This window comes from Lepisosteus oculatus, chromosome 14, assembly GCF_040954835.1.
Source record: "Lepisosteus oculatus isolate fLepOcu1 chromosome 14, fLepOcu1.hap2, whole genome shotgun sequence".
NCBI classification, from domain to species: domain Eukaryota; kingdom Metazoa; phylum Chordata; class Actinopteri; order Semionotiformes; family Lepisosteidae; genus Lepisosteus; species Lepisosteus oculatus.
In genome coordinates, this window is record NC_090709.1 from 55,692,500 (window position 1) to 55,710,803 (window position 18,304).

At 40.9% G+C, this 18,304-nt stretch overlaps 1 protein-coding gene and 3 non-coding genes across 4 annotated transcripts; 3 read left to right on the forward strand and 1 right to left on the reverse strand.

Annotated features, from left to right (window-relative positions):
* The first annotated feature begins 12,436 nt into the window (after nt 1–12,436).
* On the forward strand, nt 12,437–12,492 carry LOC138243865 (U7 small nuclear RNA). Its single transcript, XR_011192483.1, has one exon. It is a non-coding gene; the product is annotated as a U7 small nuclear RNA (small nuclear RNA).
* A 306-nt stretch (nt 12,493–12,798) lies between these two features.
* LOC138242700 (histone H4-like) lies at nt 12,799–13,105 on the reverse strand. Its single transcript, XM_069198260.1, has one exon. It carries the CDS (start codon nt 13,093–13,095, stop codon nt 12,799–12,801), a length of 297 nt encoding a protein of 98 aa, XP_069054361.1. The 5' UTR covers nt 13,096–13,105.
* A 738-nt stretch (nt 13,106–13,843) lies between these two features.
* Nucleotides 13,844–13,932, forward strand: trnay-gua (transfer RNA tyrosine (anticodon GUA)). Its single transcript is given in 2 exon segments — nt 13,844–13,880; nt 13,896–13,932. It is a non-coding gene; the product is annotated as a tRNA-Tyr (tRNA).
* Nucleotides 13,933–17,587: 3,655 nt separating this feature from the next.
* Nucleotides 17,588–17,669, forward strand: trnal-uag (transfer RNA leucine (anticodon UAG)). The gene has a single exon. It is a non-coding gene; the product is annotated as a tRNA-Leu (tRNA).
* The last annotated feature ends 635 nt before the right edge of the window (nt 17,670–18,304 follow it).

The following is an 18,304-nucleotide window of genomic DNA, read 5'->3' on the forward strand; positions in this document are numbered from 1 at the left end:
CTCTTCAATAGCTTTTTCATCTATACACACAAACGGATGTAACCAAGACACTCAGAACCTGTCACGCAGGGGCTGACTGCTGAGGATAGGGATCCAATGCGGTGCCCTTGGTAGGGTTGGCGCGAGACGCAGGCGTAGTCGGAGTAAACAGGCAGGGGCCCGAGTCCGGGAAGGCGTAGAAGTTGCGTCGGTAGGCAGAGGCGTAAATGAAGAGACAGGCTGGGGTCAGGATCCGAGAAAGCGTAAAACAGGCGAAGGTACAAAATCGAGTGGCTAAAGCAGTTGTCGGAAAAGCGGGGTCGAGGTCCAGGGGAGAAGTCATAGTAAGGCAAAAGCGTAGTTAGTAGGTAAGCTCCGGGAGAGAATCTCAATCGTGAGCAATGACCGGGGGACAGATGAGGGTTTAAGTAGAGGACTGATTGACATGTGCACGTTTGGTATGGGGAGAGCTCGAGGGAATGCGGGAGCGCTTGCCTGCGTGAGGGAGATTCATGACAGAACCAACAGAATCAACCTGAACTCATAGAAAAACAAGAATGCCCCCGAGACACCTGAATCCCCCTCCTGGACCACTCTGGTATCAACACCCCCAAACCCATCCATACCAGCTAACAAGATTCAGAATCGGTGCAACCCTCCAACCTGGACCAAGAGCAGGATGGGACAAGAACCTGCACCACACTACGTACACAGGTTTGTATTTTTGGCTGAAGATGAAAATGTCTAACATAGATTGTTTTGGTTCTAGCAAACAATAAAAATAGTTGTTAAAATCCAAACACACATAATGAGATCACTCTCTGTCAGTAACATTCTGGGTCTGGGCTCCTCTGTATTTGGGCTAAAGAGAGTTCAACAACATTTATTAAATGCACTGACATCATAATCTGACAAGATCCATTGTTTAGGGGAGACTTGACCACCCACTGTCCCCCTGGTATCGTGAAGCTCATTGTCCTTTAGCTTTCCAAAACCAGAATCACTTGGGACTCCGGGGGGATCGGTGTATGCAAAATATGAATTCCTTATGCAAGAAATTGTATATGGTCAATATAGCGATCATATCTTATCAGCAGATGGTAATCTCCAAGGAACAAGTAATAGGTTTATTCCACGCTGACAAATGATCAAATGATTGATGAACCCAAGTGATTTGAAAGAAATGTTAAACAACTCAAAGCGAGGTTGTATAAGGTTAGGGGAGCTGTCTGGTGTGTAAAACACCTGGTTGCAGCACTGTGGCTGTTGTGCTTGAAGAGCTATTGACTCGTGAAGAGCACGATGTACTATCCCCATGTACCGCCTGTCTAATGGTGCCATATTGAAAAACTCATAAAAAAATAAAGAAAGGGGCCACAACCACAGCAAGGTTGTATAAGGTTCTGGGGGCTGTCTGGTGTGTAAAACACCTGGTTTCAGCAGTGTGGGTGCTGTATTTGAAATGCTATTGAGCCATGAAGACGACCCACCTGTCCCAGTGTATTACCTGTAGTGTTATCTTCAGAAACTCATTACAAAATAAAGACAGGGGCCACAGCCACAGTAAGGTTGTATGAGGTTTGGGGGCCTGTCTGGTGTGTAAAACACTTGGTTTCAGCAGAGTGGGTGCTGTATTTGAAATGCTATTGAGCCATGAAGACGACCCACCTGTCCCAGTGTATTACCTGTAGTGTTATCTTCAGAAACTCATTACAAAATAAAGACAGGGGCCACAGCCACAGTAAGGTTGTATGAGGTTTGGGGGCCTGTCTGGTGTGTAAAACACTTGGTTTCAGCAGAGTGGGTGCTGTATTTGAAATGCTATTGAGCCATGAAGACGACCCACCTGTCCCAGTGTATTACCTGTAGTGTTATCTTCAGAAACTCATTACAAAATAAAGACAGGGGCCACAGCCACAGTAAGGTTGTATGAGGTTTGGGGGCCTGTCTGGTGTGTAAACCACTTAGTTTCAGCAGAGTGGGTGCTGTATTTGAAATGCTATTGAGCCATGAAGACGACCCACCCGTCCCAGTGTATTACCTGTAGTGTAATCTTCAGAAAATCATAAAAAATTAAAGAAAGGGGCCACAGCTACAGTAAGGTTGTATGAGGTTTGGGGGCCTGTCTGGTGTGTAAAACACTTGGTTTCAGCAGAGTGGGTGCTGTATTTGAAATGCTATTGAGCCATGAAGACGACCCACCTGTCCCAGTGTATTACCTGTAGTGTTATCTTCAGAAACTCATTACAAAATAAAGACAGGGGCCACAGCCACAGTAAGGTTGTATGAGGTTCGGGGGCCTGTCTGGTGTGTAAAACACTTGGTTTCAGCAGTGTGGGTGCTGTATTTGAAATGCTATTGAGCCATGAAGACAACCCACCCATCCCACCTGTAGTGTTATCTTCAGAAAATCATAAAAAAATAAAGGTTCCAAAACCCAAAACAAAGCTGGGAATAGTCAGATGACCTGCTTAGTGTGCAAAACACTTACCTGCAGCATTGTGGGTGCTGTGGTTTAAATGCTATTGGTTTGTGAACAGAATACCCCTATCCCAGTGCATTGTGCCACATTAAATAAAAGCAAGAGAAAAAGAGATTCAGAACACAAAGCTGTGTCAGTGTTCTGTGTAAAAAGTCGGTATGAACATCATGGGAGCTGTTTTTAATAAGCTGCTGAGTAAAGAATATTTTTATCTTCCTGCTGTCAGTAGTATTGTGAATATAGTTGACCCTTACCTGAATGAAAACAGGACGTAAAGGAAGGGTTTCAGAAATCAAACAAAGCTTTATTCCCGTGCTTACAGTCTGGGTAATTGGAGACCGCGCTGTTCTGCTTCCTATGGTCATATACGGGTTTTTCGCACGAAGCCGTATTGAACAGTATTTCTCGCGTTGTGAACGTGTGCACACAGCGGTCCCCCGGGTTCCAGTTCGTGCGTAATTACGCATCGATGAAAAACCGGAGGTTTTAAAAAAGATAATTAGCTCACTGATAGTTTGATATAAAGGGTGTGGAAATATCCACAAGTCGTGGTCTTTAAAATGCATTTGGTTTGACAGCATTCTGTGCTTCCATCGCGAAGATATGGACAAAAGAATATTCGTGCTTGGTCAAAAAAATGTCATAAAAACGACAAAGTAAAGGCTGAGAAAGCATCCACAATGTATTTTATACACAAAACAAGCATTCTCGCAACTCTAAGAGGTTTCGTGAAAGCGCTACAGGCGTGCCAAAATCGTTTTCGAACTTCGAGCTAACTTTACCCCGGTGAAAATATCGAACCCAGCATATTTTCCGGTTATATACCACAATGCATTGCTAGTATTCGTTGGTCACCATTTTGGACACGTTTTTCAAACGTAGAAGTATATCTGCAAATATCTCAGCAATCCTCTTTTGACGAGTAAGTATGAACAATAATAATACTATCTGAATACATACAGATCTTTCTTAATATTATGTGCGTTCTTAATGGCACATAAAATAGTGTGAATGGGGAAGATGACACAAAATCGTTTTGCCGTTTCTCTTATTCTTATTCTATGTTGTACTTTCAAACTTTGGGTAATTAGGACAGACTTTATTGCTCAACTGCTATGATGCAAGCCAAATTCTATACATTTATTTCAGCTTTGAGCTTAGTAAACCGTTCATTTTTTAGATTATACTAAAGAAGATATTAATCATCATTTATTTGGGAAGTAATATTATATAATTTTCTCCTAGCTGCGGTGCTGAAGTCCCACCCTACATCAACAGAAAAAGAAATAAAGGAGCACGCAATGTGTTACTTGAAGAATGCATATGCAAGGCAGGGGGCCAGGAGATCTGGACTCTGAAAATAATAGGTTTTTGGTTCTAACTGTTAGGACAATTAGACAGGGTTTGCAAATAGTGGACAAAAATCGTCTTAACTTCCATTGTAATATTTTTTTTCTTGGAAATATAGAAGTTGTACATTTTAAAATGTATATTTGAATCAAACTGTGGTTTTGAGTTAGTGTGTTAATGTAATTAGTTTGTGTTTGTCATTACTATACTGTATATTGCCATGTTACCAGAATTTGTAGCTGAAGTTTAAGACTAGTTGTGTTTTTTATGATTATTGCCCATATGTTGATTGTTGATTGATTGTATACAATGTATAATTTGAAATACGTATGTTTCAGGTGTGAATGTGTATTTTCAGAATAAATTTCTAAACCTAATCATTGGCTTGGTTTACTTGTTTCTACACCTATAAAATCTATCTTTGATGTATATTAGACCTCTAATGTTATCCGTATAATAGACCTCTAACCATATACGTATAATAGACGTCTAAAGTTATACGTATAATAGACCTCTAACCATATACGTATAATAGACGTCTAAAGTTATCCGTATAATAGACCTCTAACCATATACGTATAATAGACGTCTAAAGTTATACGTATAATAGACCTCTAACCATATACGTATAATAGTCCTCTAAAGTTATCCGTATAATAGACCTCTAAAGTTATCCGGAACTCCAACCATATATGTATAATAGTCCTCTAAATTTATCTGTATAATAGAACTCCAACCATTTATGTATAATGAACGTCTAAACATAGACGTATAATTGACGTATAACTTTAGACGTATATTAGAATTTCATTCTAGACGAATTGTAGACCACATTTAGACGTCTAAGGTATACGTTTGATAGACGTATATTATACGTCTTTTGCCCACTGGGGAGCGTCTTAAGTGCGCGCTATCACTGAACTAAACTCCCGATCGATAAGTTTGTCGGCGGCTTTTTAATTGTGTTAGGAAGAGCAAACAGTCCACAGTGTACATTTTAAAGGTCTAAGCAAAACAATCAGACGTGAGGATTAGGATTAGGATCCAGAACAGGAGCCTTTACTTCTTTATATACTGAGCTTTCGGGTGAACGTCAAAGTGAAAGACAAATTCGCAATTTTCACCTTTTGATTAAGGAACAAGAAAACACCATCCTTCGAGCTGGATTCAGACCAGGGACATAAGAAATGCCCACTGTTTTTGTCTATAGTCTTAAGATCTAGCAATTGAGCTATCGAGAGGTCGGAAAGCAAACGCTTTGTCACACGTGTAGCCCAATGTAGTGTAGTGTTCCTCTATTTAAATCCCAGTTCGACGTCAAAATACTCACTCCCATAGTCTCGTTCAGAAGAAGAAATGGACCAGGCTTCCACTGTATAAACGTCCAGAGTTCTTATAAAACGTTTGAAGGGACATCAGTGCAGGCTGAAATTGACCCTTTTTCTAGTGGGATCAGGATCATATAAAACCTTTCTTTTGGATTGAGAAGAGGATCATGGAGACACTCAAAATATCCCTGTCTTTGCTTCTTTCAAGGATGAATGGAGTATTGAGCTGCAAGCATCGGTTTAAATCAAAACTCTCTGCTACTGCAGTTGCTTGTTTGAGAGTTTCTTCAAATCTTTCAACTGAACGTTGATATCAAGAGATATTGACGGTAATATCATAGGGACTTTGGTTTTCTTTTGATCGAAAATTGTATTAAAATACAAGCCTCTTTCACAGTTGTATAATACTTTCCCTTGCATCCTCAGATACAATTTCTAAATACCACAAAGTTACAACATATGGAATAGCATTTATTTTAAAATGTATTTTAAAATCTGCATTTATTTAGAGCTATATTTAGAGCTTAGTAAAGATAGCATTGCTAATATTGATGGAGTAGAAATGTAAGATGAATTGATAGCTTTTTCTGAACTAAAAAAGTCCTACAACGCCTCCTGTAACAGGTAAGGACTCATAGCAAGACATTGCTATTGCATTGCGCATTTTGCAGATACGACCAGTTTCTGCTTCTGGTGAGTGCATCTTTTCCAAACTGAAATTAACAAGAACATTTTCAAGATGCGCCATGTCCCTAAATCGTTCATCAGGACTACTATTAATATCAGGTGAAAGCAGTACAAAGCATAAATTTAACCTAAATATTAAGAGACTATATCTGTCAGCTACTGCTGTAAGCCATGTTCAGCCAACGCTAGAAATATTACTGCTCTACTACAGTAGCTAAAGAAAGCAAGTCTGACTTAGAAACGGATCACAAGTCAAAAACATAAACTGACGAGAATGGGATTCGAACCCACGCGTGCAAACCATCGCCTTAACCACTCGGCCACCTCGTCACAAGAGCCTCCCCCCTTGGGCATGATTTTGCTCGGCGACCAGGCTCAGCGCACATCGACCTCAGATGTCTCAGAGCGGTGTGTCCAAGAGGCTGTATAAGAATAGGTAATAGGTTTATTCCATGCTGAAAAAAAGACCGGGGTAAAGTTAGCTCGAAGTTCGAAAACGATTTTGGCACGCCTGTAGCGCTTTCACGAAATCTCTTAGAGTTACAAAAACACTTGCTTTGTGTATAAAATACATTGTGGATGCTTTCTCAGCCTTTACTTTTTCGATTTTATGACATTTTTTTGACCATGCACGAATATTCTTTTGTCCATATCTTCGCAATGGAAGCACAGAACGCCGTCAAACTAAATGCATTTTAAAGACCACGACTTGTGGATATTTCCACAGCCTTTTTATCAAACTATCAGTGAGCTGATTATCTTTTTTTAAACCTCCAGTTTTTCATCGATGCGTAATTACGCACGAACTGGAACCCGGGGGACCGCTGTGTGCACACGTTCACAACGCGAGAAATACTGTTCAATACGGCTTCATGCGAAAAACCTGTATATGACCATAGGAAGCAGAACAGCGCAGTCTCCCATTACCCAGACTGTAAGCACGGGAATAAAGCTTTGTTTGATTTCTGAAACCCTTCCTTTACGCCCTGTTTTCATTCAGGTAAGGGTCAACTATATTCTCAATACTACTGACAGCAAGAAGATTAAAATATTCTTTTCTCAGCAGCTTATTAAAAACAGCTCCCATGATGTTCAAACCGATTGCTTACACAGAACACTGACACAGCTTTGCATTCTGAATCTCTTTTTCTCATGCTTTTATTTAATATGGCACAATGCACTGGGATAGGGGTATTCTGTTCACAAACCAATACCATTTAAACCACAGCACCCACAATGCAGCAAGTGTTTTGCACACTAAGCAGGTCCTCTGACTTTTCCCAGCTTTGTTTTGGGTTGTGGAACCTTTCTTTATATTTTTTAGGATTTTCTGAAGATAACACTACAGGTAATACACTGGGATAGGTGGGTCATCTTCATGGCTCAATAGCATTTCAAATACAGCACCCACACTGTTGAAACCAAGTGTTTTACACACCAGACAGGCCCCCTAACTTTATATAACCTTGCTGTGGCTGTGGCCCCTTTCTTTAATTTTTTATGATTTTTTTAAGATAACACTACAGGTAATACACTGGGATAGGTGGGTCGTCTTCATGGCTCAATAGCATTTCAAATACAGCACCCACAGTGCTGAAACCAAGTGTTTTACACACCAGACAGGCCCCAGAACCTCGTACAACCTTACTGTGGCTGTGGCTCCTTTCTTTATTTTGTAATGAGTTTCTGAAGATAACACTACAGGTAATACACTGGGACAGGTGGGTCATCTTCATGGCTCAATAGCATTTCAAATACAGCACCCACACTGCTGAAACCAAGTGTTTTACACACCAGACAGGCCCCAGAACCTCGTACAACCTTGCTGTGGCTGTGGCCCCTTTCTTTAATTTTTTATGATTTTTTGAAGATAACACTACAGGTAATACACTGGGATAGGTGGGTCGTCTTCATGGCTCAATAGCATTTCAAATACAGCACCCACACTGCTGAAACCAAGTGTTTTACACACCAGACAGGCCCCCGGACCTCGTACAACCTTGCTGTGGCTGTGGCCCCTTTCTTTAATTTTTTATGATTTTTTGATGATAACACTACAGGTAATACACTGGGATAGGTGGGTCGTCTTCATGGCTCAATAGCATTTCAAATACAGCACCCACACTGCTGAAACCAAGTGTTTTACACACCAGACAGGCCCCAGAACCTCGTACAACCTTACTGTGGCTGTGGCTCCTTTCTTTATTTTGTAATAAGTTTCTGAAGATAACACTACAGGTAATACACTGGGACAGGTGGGTCATCTTCATGGCTCAATAGCATTTCAAATACAGCACCCACACTGTTGAAACCAAGTGTTTTACACACCAGACAGGCCCCCTAACTTTATATAACCTTGCTGTGGCTGTGGCCCCTTTCTTTAATTTTTTATGATTTTTTGAAGATAACACTACAGGTAATACACTGGGATAGGTGGGTCGTCTTCATGGCTCAACAGCATTTCAAATACAGCACCCACACTGCTGAAACCAAGTGTTTTACACACCAGACAGGCCCCCGGACCTCGTACAACCTTGCTGTGGCTGTGGCCCCTTTCTTTAATTTTTTATGATTTTTTGATGATAACACTACAGGTAATACACTGGGACAGGTGGGTCATCTTCATGGCTCAATAGCATTTCAAATACAGCACCCACACTGCTGAAACCAAGTGTTTTACACACCAGACAGGCCCCAGAACCTCGTACAACCTTACTGTGGCTGTGGCTCCTTTCTTTATTTTGTAATGAGTTTCTGAAGATAACACTACAGGTAATACACTGGGACAGGTGGGTCATCTTCATGGCTCAATAGCTTTTCAAATACAGCACCCACACTGCTGAAACCAAGTGTTTTACACACCAGACAGGCCCCAGAACCTCGTACAACCTTGCTGTGGCTGTGGCCCCTTTCTTTATATTTTTATGATTTTCTGAAGATAACACTACAGGTAACACAGTGCGATAGGTGGGTAGTCTTCATGGCTCAATAGCATTTCAAATACAACAACCACACTGCTGAAACCAAGTGTTTTACACACCACACAGGTCCCCTAACCTTATACAACCTTTCTGTGGTTGTGGCCCCTTTCTTTATTTTTTTAATAAGAATTTTAGTTTTTCAATATGGCACCATTAGACAGGCGGTACATGGGGATTGGGGGGTGCTATTCATGAGTCAATAGCTCTTCAAGCACAACAGCCACAGTGCTGCAACCAGGTGTTTTACACCAGACATTTCCCCTAACCTTATACAACCTCGCTTTGAGTTGTGGAACATTTCTTTATTTTTTAATGTTTTTTTTGACTGTAATCAAGTGTTGTGCTCACTAGGCAGGCCTCCTGACCTTTCACAGTCATGCTTTGTTGTGTGCAACTTTAATTATCTTTTTAGGATTTTTTGAACATGGCAACTTCCACCGAGACGGGTGGGGGGTGTGGGGGTGCTCTTCAATAGCTTAGGGATAGGGATCCAATGCGGTGCCCTTGGTAGGGTTGACGCGAGACGCAGTCGTAGTCGGAGTAAACATGCAGGGGCCCGAGTCCGGGAAGGCGTAGAAGTTGCGTCGGTAGGCAGAGGCGTAAATGAAGAGACAGGCTGGGGTCAGGATCCGAGAAAGCGTAAAACAGGCGAAGGTACAAAATCGAGTGGCTAAAGCAGTTGTCGGAAAAGCGGGGTCGAGGTCCAGGGGAGAAGTCATAGTAAGGCAAAAGCGTAGTTAGTAGGTAAGCTCCGGGAGAGAATCTCAATAGTGAGCAATGACCGGGGGACAGATGAGGGTTTAAGTAGAGGACTGATTGACATGTGCACGTTTGGTATGGGGAGAGCTCGAGGGAATGCGGGAGCGCTTGCCTGCGTGAGGGAGATTCATGACAGAACCAACAGAATCAACCTGAACTCATAGAAAAACAAGAATGCCCCCGAGACACCTGAATCCCCCTCCTGGACCACTCTGGTATCAACACCCCCAAACCCATCCATACCAGCTAACAAGATTCAGAATCGGTGCAACCCTCCAACCTGGACCAAGAGCAGGATGGGACAAGAACCTGCACCACACTACGTACACAGGTTTGTATTTTTGGCTGAAGATGAAAATGTCTAACATAGATTGTTTTGGTTCTAGCAAACAATAAAAATAGTTGTTAAAATCCAAACACACATAATGAGATCACTCTCTGTCAGTATGTGTAACATTCTGGGTCTGGGCTCCTCTGTATTTGGGCTAAAGAGAGTTCAACAACATTTATTAAATGCACTGACATCATAATCTGACAAGATCCATTGTTTAGGGGAGACTTGACCACCCACTGTCCCCCTGGTATCGTGAAGCTCATTGTCCTTTAGCTTTCCAAAACCAGAATCACTTGGGACTCCGGGGGGATCGGTGTATGCAAAATATGAATTCCTTATGCAAGAAATTGTATATGGTCAATATAGCGATCATATCTTATCAGCAGATGGTAATCTCCAAGGAACAAGTAATAGGTTTATTCCACGCTGAAAAATGATCAAATGATTGATGAACCCAAGTGATTTGAAAGAAATGTTAAACAACTCAAAGCGAGGTTGTATAAAGTTAGGGGAGCTGTCTGGTGTGTAAGACACCTGGTTGCAGCACTGTGGCTGTTGTGCTTGAAGAGCTATTGACTCGTGAAGAGCACGATGTACTATCCCCATGTACCGCCTGTCTAATGGTGCCATATTGAAAAACTCATAAAAAAATAAAGAAAGGGGCCACAACCACAGCAAGGTTGTATAAGGTTCTGGGGGCTGTCTGGTGTGTAAAACACCTGGTTTCAGCAGTGTGGCTGTTGTATTTGAAATGCTATTGAGCCATGAAGACGACCCACCCGTCCCAGTGTATTACCTGTAGTGTTACCTTCAGAAACTCATTACAAAATAAAGGGGCCACAGCCACAGTAAGGTTGTATGAGGTTCGGGGGTCTGTCTGGTGTGTAAAACACTTGGTTTCAGCAGTGTGGGTGCTGTATTTGAAATGCTATTGAGCCATGAAGACAACCCACCCATCCCACCTGTAGTGTTATCTTCAGAAAATCATAAAAAAATAAAGGTTCCATAACCCAAAACAAAGCTGGGAATAGTCAGATGACCTGCTTAGTGTGCAAAACACTTACCTTCAGCATTGTGGGTGCTGTGGTTTAAATGCTATTGGTTTGTGAACCAGTGCATTGTGCCACATTAAATAAAAGCAAGAGAAAAAGAGATTCAGAACACAAAGCTGTGTCAGTGTTCTGTGTAAAAAATCGGTTTGAACATCATGGGAGCTGTTTTTAATAAGCTGCTGAGTAAAGAATATTTTAATCTTCCTGCTGTCAGTAGTATTGTGAATATAGTTGACCCTTACCTGAATGAAAACAGGACGTAAAGGAAGGGTTTCAGAAATCAAACAAAGCTTTATTCCCGTGCTTACAGTCTGGGTAATTGGAGGCCGCGCTGTTCTGCTTCCTATGGTCATATACGGGTTTTTCGCATGAAGCCGTATTGAACAGTATTTCTTGCTTTGTGAATGTGTGCACACAGCGGTCCCCCGGGTTCCAGTTCGTGCGTAATTATGCATCGATGAAAAACCGGAGGTTTAAAAAAAGATAATTAGCTCACCGATAGATTGATGTAAAGGCTGTGGAAATATCCACAAGTCGTGGTCTTTAAAATGCTTTTGGTTTGAAGGCGTTCTGTGCTTCCATTGCGGAGATATGGACAAAAGCATATTCGTGCTTGGTCAAAAAAATGTCATAAAAACGAAAAAGTAAAGGATGAGAAAGCATCCACAATGTATTTTATACACAAAGCAAGTGTTTTTGTAACTCTAAGAGATTTCGTGAAAGCGCTACAGGCGTGCCAAAATCGTTTTCGAACTTCGAGCTAACTTTACCCCGGTGTGAGCGTCAGTCTCGCCCGTAGCTGCGAGAAGGTTAAAAGCGCACAAGTGATTTGTCTTTCGTCAAAGTAACTGCCGGAGCAGTAAGATGCAGAGCACAATCCAGCAGCTGTAGACGATGTTCGGGGAAGAGCTAATTCTGTTCGGGGAAGAGCTAATTCTGTTTTCAGCACAGGGAGTGAGAATGAGCTCAGTCCGGCTCCCAGCAGAATCCATCCTGGTTTGGTTACAGTGAGTCTGAGGCTCTTTGGATCGTAACGTAAAAAAAACAATTGCTCACATCGTGTGACTTCCACGACAGGAAGGAAAGATATCACTTAAAAAAATCAGAACTGAAGATTTGGATCCGGGGCCTCATACTTTTCAACTGTTAGATGAATTGTGCTAATATGTAACCTAACTCCAGTGTGAATAACTAGAAGAGGGGAGCAGCTCCATTCCATACCATGGGAGCTTTGAGATTGGCTGGGCCAGATCTCTCATTTGCATATCTGATTTGGAAATATAACACTAAACCCCTTCTTGCATGGATTTAACTTGCACCCAAGAGTCCCCTACTGTGTATTGCTACTTATTTTTTTATGATAAGTGGTGATTACCAGTTGACAGGTTTTATTTGTTGAATTATAAATGGTTTTGTATTATCATCCTGAATGGCCTGTACTCAAGGTTTGGTAGGGTATGTGTTTTCATTTCATTTACCAAATTGAATTTTTGCTCTTTTAGTATTTGTCTAGAAGGCTTTCTGAAGTCAGGAACCCCATTTATTTGGTGAAAAAGGATTCTGTATTAATATTAATATTTCTCATACAACATAAATAGGGTCTTTTATGAATAAAAAGATCTTGCACTTGGAAATCTTGATAAAGCTGTGTGCTTCCATACACTCAAGCAGTTTTGATTCCTAATATTTGACCTTAGGTGCGGGAACGGGTCTTTTTTGCCATTTGATTTCCAATTGATCAGCACAGTATAGAAAATAGACCCATAAAGCAACCTCAGCAGTGACAAATGTCACTGGGTCACTTGGGTTTATACGTCAGGGTCCGGTAGTGAAGCTCCGCTCCTGTTTAGCCTCCGAAGCCGTACAGGGTGCAGCCCTGGCGCTTCAGCGCGTACACCACGTCCATGGCAGTGACGGTCTTCCGCTTGGCGTGCTCGGTGTAGGTGACGTTCTCCAGGAACACCTTCAGCACCCCGCGGGTCTCCTCGTAGTTCAGCCTGGAGATCCGCTTCACTCCCCCACGGCGAGCCAGGCGGCGGATTGCGGGCTTGGTGATTCCCTGGATGTTGTCGCGGAGAACCTTACGGTGACGCTTAGCACCTCCTTTCCCGAGTCCCTTTCCGCCATTGCCTCTTCCAGACATCTTCTAGTTATTAGCTGTGAACACGACACACACTGCTCATCTTTGATGTATAATAGACATCTTTCTTTGATGTCTATTATACATAAAAGAAAGATTTTTATAGGTGTAGAAACTAGTAAATAAAGCCAATGATTTGTTTTAGAAATGTATTCTTAAAATATACAATTATTCACACCTGAACAATATGTAGTTCAAATTATACATTATATACAATATTGTATTCAAATGTCTAATCATCATAAAAAACACAACTAGTAAACTTCAGTTACAAATTCTAGTAACATGGCAATATATAGTAATGACAAACACAAACTAATTACATGAACACGCTAATATTTAACTCAAAACCACATTTCGATTCAAATATAAATTTTTAAAATTTACAACTTCTTTATTTCCACGAAAATATTATTAATGTAGCACAAACGCTACTTTCTAATAAAGACAGAAAGAAACTGTTTGTTTTGTGTCTCATGGTGATCCTCCTCTCGATACTAATGAAATGTTTAATATGATCCCTCGAGAAAAAAAAGGAATCAATTTCCGCCTGGAATGATTGATGCCCCATCAAACATTTTGTAATATCCCTGGAAGTTTATACAGTAGAATCCTGGTTCGTGGCTTAAATTCAAGGTAAATGAGACTAAGGAAACGAGTTGGAAACTTGATGTCGAAGTGGGATTTAAATCACCCATTTCACATTTTACTTCATTGGGCAGTATGTGCCAGAGAGCAATGCTACAGCATCTCTTCGATAGCTCAGTTGGTAGAGTGGGGGACTGTAGTGGAGTCAACAGGGAATCCTTAGGTCGCTGGTTCGATTCCGGCTCGAAGGAAGGTGCTTTTCGTGTAATTTAATCAAAGAGTTAAAAAAGCGACTCTGTTTTATTCAGACATTGATCAAAAGCTCAATAATCGACTAAGCAAAGGCTCCTGTTCGGAATTCAGCCCACGTCTGATTGTCTTGTTTTGGCCAAGATCTGATCTTTGAATTAAGGGACTACACTGTCTGCTTTGTAATTCAAAAATACATACAAATGTCAAGTTTTTGTAGATATAAAGGTGTTCTCTGTTTTCAAAGGATAGTTACTTAATTGGCATAATGATTTGGTATTGATTTTGTATCCTTGTATTATAAAGTTTGTGCTTTCTGTGTTTTTATCGTATTGTGAACTTATTTTTTAAACAAATGCTTACAAAGGCAAAGACGGCACACATCTGTTTATACCAGCGGTGAATTGTACATTTTTATTAAGTACAAGCTACTGTGCACTTCTGGGAGTATAACAGGTTCGATATAAAGTGGCAAAAATATAAAAGGGGAAAATACCCCAGACTGCATGTAAAGCCCTCGTTGTGACTGTTTTAGATAAAATGGCGTACTATGCGCGAAATGTTGCAGAAACACAATCTGATATTTTGATACAGGTAGGCCAGCGCTTCCAAAGCATGCAGGTGTAGAACAGGACTTAATGCATTTTTATACAAAAATTTGTATTCTATATTCTGGTCGCTTGCAGATTAGAATGGCATATGTTTAGCAATAATATTATTTATGGTACCTGAAAGTTTCAGGTTGTTGCACAAAGCTAAGGTATGCGTATACGTGATCTGACAACTGGAATCAATTTCCTGTCGTTAAACTCTGTTTATTTTTAAGTTGAGGCCCAGGATCCAAATCTTCAGTTCTGATTTTTTAAAGTGATATCTTTCCTTCCTGTCGTGAAAGTCACACGATGTGAGCAATTGTTTTTTTTTACGTTGCGATCCAAAGAGCCTCAGACGCACAGTCTAACAGTAACCAAACCAGAATGGATTCTGCTGGGAGCCGGGCTGAGCTCATTCTCACTCCCTGTGCTGAAAACAGAATTATTTCTTCCCCGAACATCGTCTACAGATCACTTGTGCGCTTTTAACCTTCTCGCAGCTACGGGCGAGACTGACGATCATGATATGAAAGCACCCGCCGGAATACATTCTCTAACTTTCACAATCGCGACAGACTTCGCTTTTAAAAAAAAAAGTAGATATAGCCCTGAAAAAAGCATTAGCTTTATCAGTTTTTAAATTAATCTATTTTGAATCAAAGTTTGATTTTTTTATTGCATTTTACATTATAATAATAATAATCATCATCATCATTGCTTACACTTATATAGCGCTGTTCTGGATACTCCACTCAATGCGCTTTACAGGTAATGGGGACTCCCTTCCACCACCACCATTCTCCTGAATGATCACAGGACCTCGGTTTTACGTCTCAGCCGAAGGACGGCACCTGTTTACAGTTTAGTGTCCCCGTCATTGTACTGGGGTATCAGGACCCGCATGGACCGCAGGGTATGTGCCCAGCGACAGAAACCAGACGTGTGTCGGGCTCGGCTGTGAGCAGGACAATGACGTCACGGGGACAAAGTAGAGGAAATCAAAACGGTTCTATAAAAGACCTGTGTCAGCTGTTGGTTTGCAGTCTGGACTCTAAATCCTCCGATCCGATTTTAAATCTCTCTAATACCTGAGCGGCTTCTTCCGAGTATTTATTCGTATACTTATTAGTAGTATGAAGGATGTGACAAATTTATGATTTCTTGGAACAAAATGGTTTTTATTTGCATTCGAAATGAAGCGGAATTTTAGCTTGACACACAAACCCTTTGTCTTTTTTAGATAGTGATTTTTAAACAGATATAAATGTAGAAAACGTGTTTTATTTTAGCACTACAATAGCAGGGTCAGTGGCGTAATGAATAACACGTCAGGACTTCCATCAGAAAATTATACTGTAGGTTGGACTGCCGTCTGGCTTGTTTCGTTTATACCACTTACATTCTTTTATATAAATGAACTCCACCTGAAAGCTATAGAACACACTTTAGGTAAGTTGTCTGCAGCCTCATGCGAATTTCGACAACTTACCCAAAACACTGTACTGTCTGGAGTTCAGCTCCAGCTCTGAACTCAATTGCAATGAAAAACCATGCGTAACAAAACTGGAGAACAGCTGAACTTGTGCTCAGTTTGGTGATGAGGGTTCAGAACTGTCCTTGTTGTAATTAGCACGAACTGCACAGGCTCTGAATCAGACCATGTCAATCAGTCTGATCAGTGTAGGACACGTTAATGTAGAATTATTAATAGGCTTATTAGTTAGTTAGTTCAGGTTTACCCACCTGAACTAATGTAGAATTATTACTTGGTCTGTCTCTTGTTTGTATATAAATGAATGTCTCTGACAACTTAATGTTAGTTTTACGATGTAGGTCAGGCGTTGACATATGCACGAGTATACGAAATGTCTCACTCCTGATTCAACTCATGTTCTATAGGAGATTGGCGATTCCTCCTGTTTCTCGTACAACCATATCAGAACAGAAGACCGTGTCACCCAGCTGTGATTCAAGATCGACTCGCATCTTTATCCCTTTTTTGTTCGTGATCATTATTTTCTTTAGTTATAATCAATATTGAACTTTTTCGAAATGAAATGACAATAATCAAACATGCAGGCAGATTTTTGAAAAGTATTCGGAATTGACAGGGTCCCCCTTTGGAACAGTCGTCAGAAAATGTGAGAAAATGAAAGTTATGTAAGCTCTCACACAAAGCATTGAAAATTGGAATCTGAGTGTAAAAAAGCTACCCGTCTCCCAATGATAGGCAGGGATACACACCATGACTCGAATAGACTCAGCGAACTTTAACACCTATGATATTACGAGTGCTTTGCACGTGTCGAATTTCAAGAAGGAACTACTACAACAGTTGTGGATATAATTCATTACCACCGGCAAAGTCCAATACCGGCAACTTCTGAGAAAATAATGTTCACTCATGGAATTTGGTCTTTGAACGGCTGGCGGGAAAATTCATTTATACTCCTGTTGCACCCTCAGCTGAAACATGTTAAAATAACAACGCAGATTTGTTGGAGAACCTGACAAGAATTATTGGGTTAGCACTGTATGTATTCTGGTATATTTACTTTAATTTTAATATAAATGTAAACATGCATGCTTAATCTATTGTAATTTTAAAATATGTTAGCTGAGGATGTGAGGGGGACTATTATACCTTGTGAAACACGCAAGGAACTGTAAAAAAGGCTGGTATTTGAAAAAAATTGGCGATCACAAGAAAACCACAATTTAAGTGGTATTATCATCAATATCCTTCAAAATCTATGTTCAAATGAAGGATTTAAAGAAACTATGAAAAAAGCAACAGTAATAGCAGAGGATTTTGATTTTTGCTCTTCAAGTCAGTAGATCGACGTAGAGTTGCGCCCCTACAAACAGCACAAAGGATGAAACCCACCTCTTTCGTTATTGCTATGTTTGTGCCGGTGAAAGTAGCGTTTGTCCTATTGAAAGCATCTCGGAAGATGAAGGTGCAGTCACATCCACATGTCATGATATCATTAGATCCGACGACAAGAGCTGAAGCCCCCGGCATTTTCCAAGCCAGGAATGTGAGGAAGATGGGCATGGAGGAAGGTAGCGTGGCCGAGCAGGCTAAGGCGCTGGATTTAGGCTCCAGTCTCTCTGGGGGCGTGGGTTCGAATCCCACCGCTGCCAAATGTTAGTGTTTTAAGACCTGCAATACGATCAGTAAAACCACTTTTTGTTAGGCTGCGGGAGGTGTTTAGAGATAGACTTTCTAAAAGACAGGCTTAACATCAAGGCAGAAAAAATATTTTGTTTTCTCAACAAAAATTATTTTTGGCACGTTCAGCTTTATGTAGGGAACAACATCTGCCGAGATCACTTTTGAGGCAGTGCACATGATAGTGTACCAGCAAGTAAATTTAATATTGGCTGTGGTGGTGAGCTGCTTTTGTCTGTGAAACTTTTAATTCTTCACGCCGAATCGTTGGCAGGGGTAATAGCTTATCTTTGAACAGAGCGCTCCATCAGAAATACTTTGTTCGTGCTCAAAAGAGATCAGAGGATTAACTTCATGAATTCACATAGCATACCTTACAGGAAAGATTTAAAAGGGGAATTGATTGTGCTACCTGATGTTGTTCCTGTGGTTTCTTTGGATACAAAGGTGAATGTTCTTTGACGTTCTGCTAGAGTATCCACTGGGTGGGTTTTATCGATAAGCTCGGATAGGTCATCAGTGCTCCGTCTCCGGAAAATAATCAGCACTGTTTTTTCCTGTGCTGTCTTTTAAAACATATAAGATCACGAGTTTACAGATTTCTCCA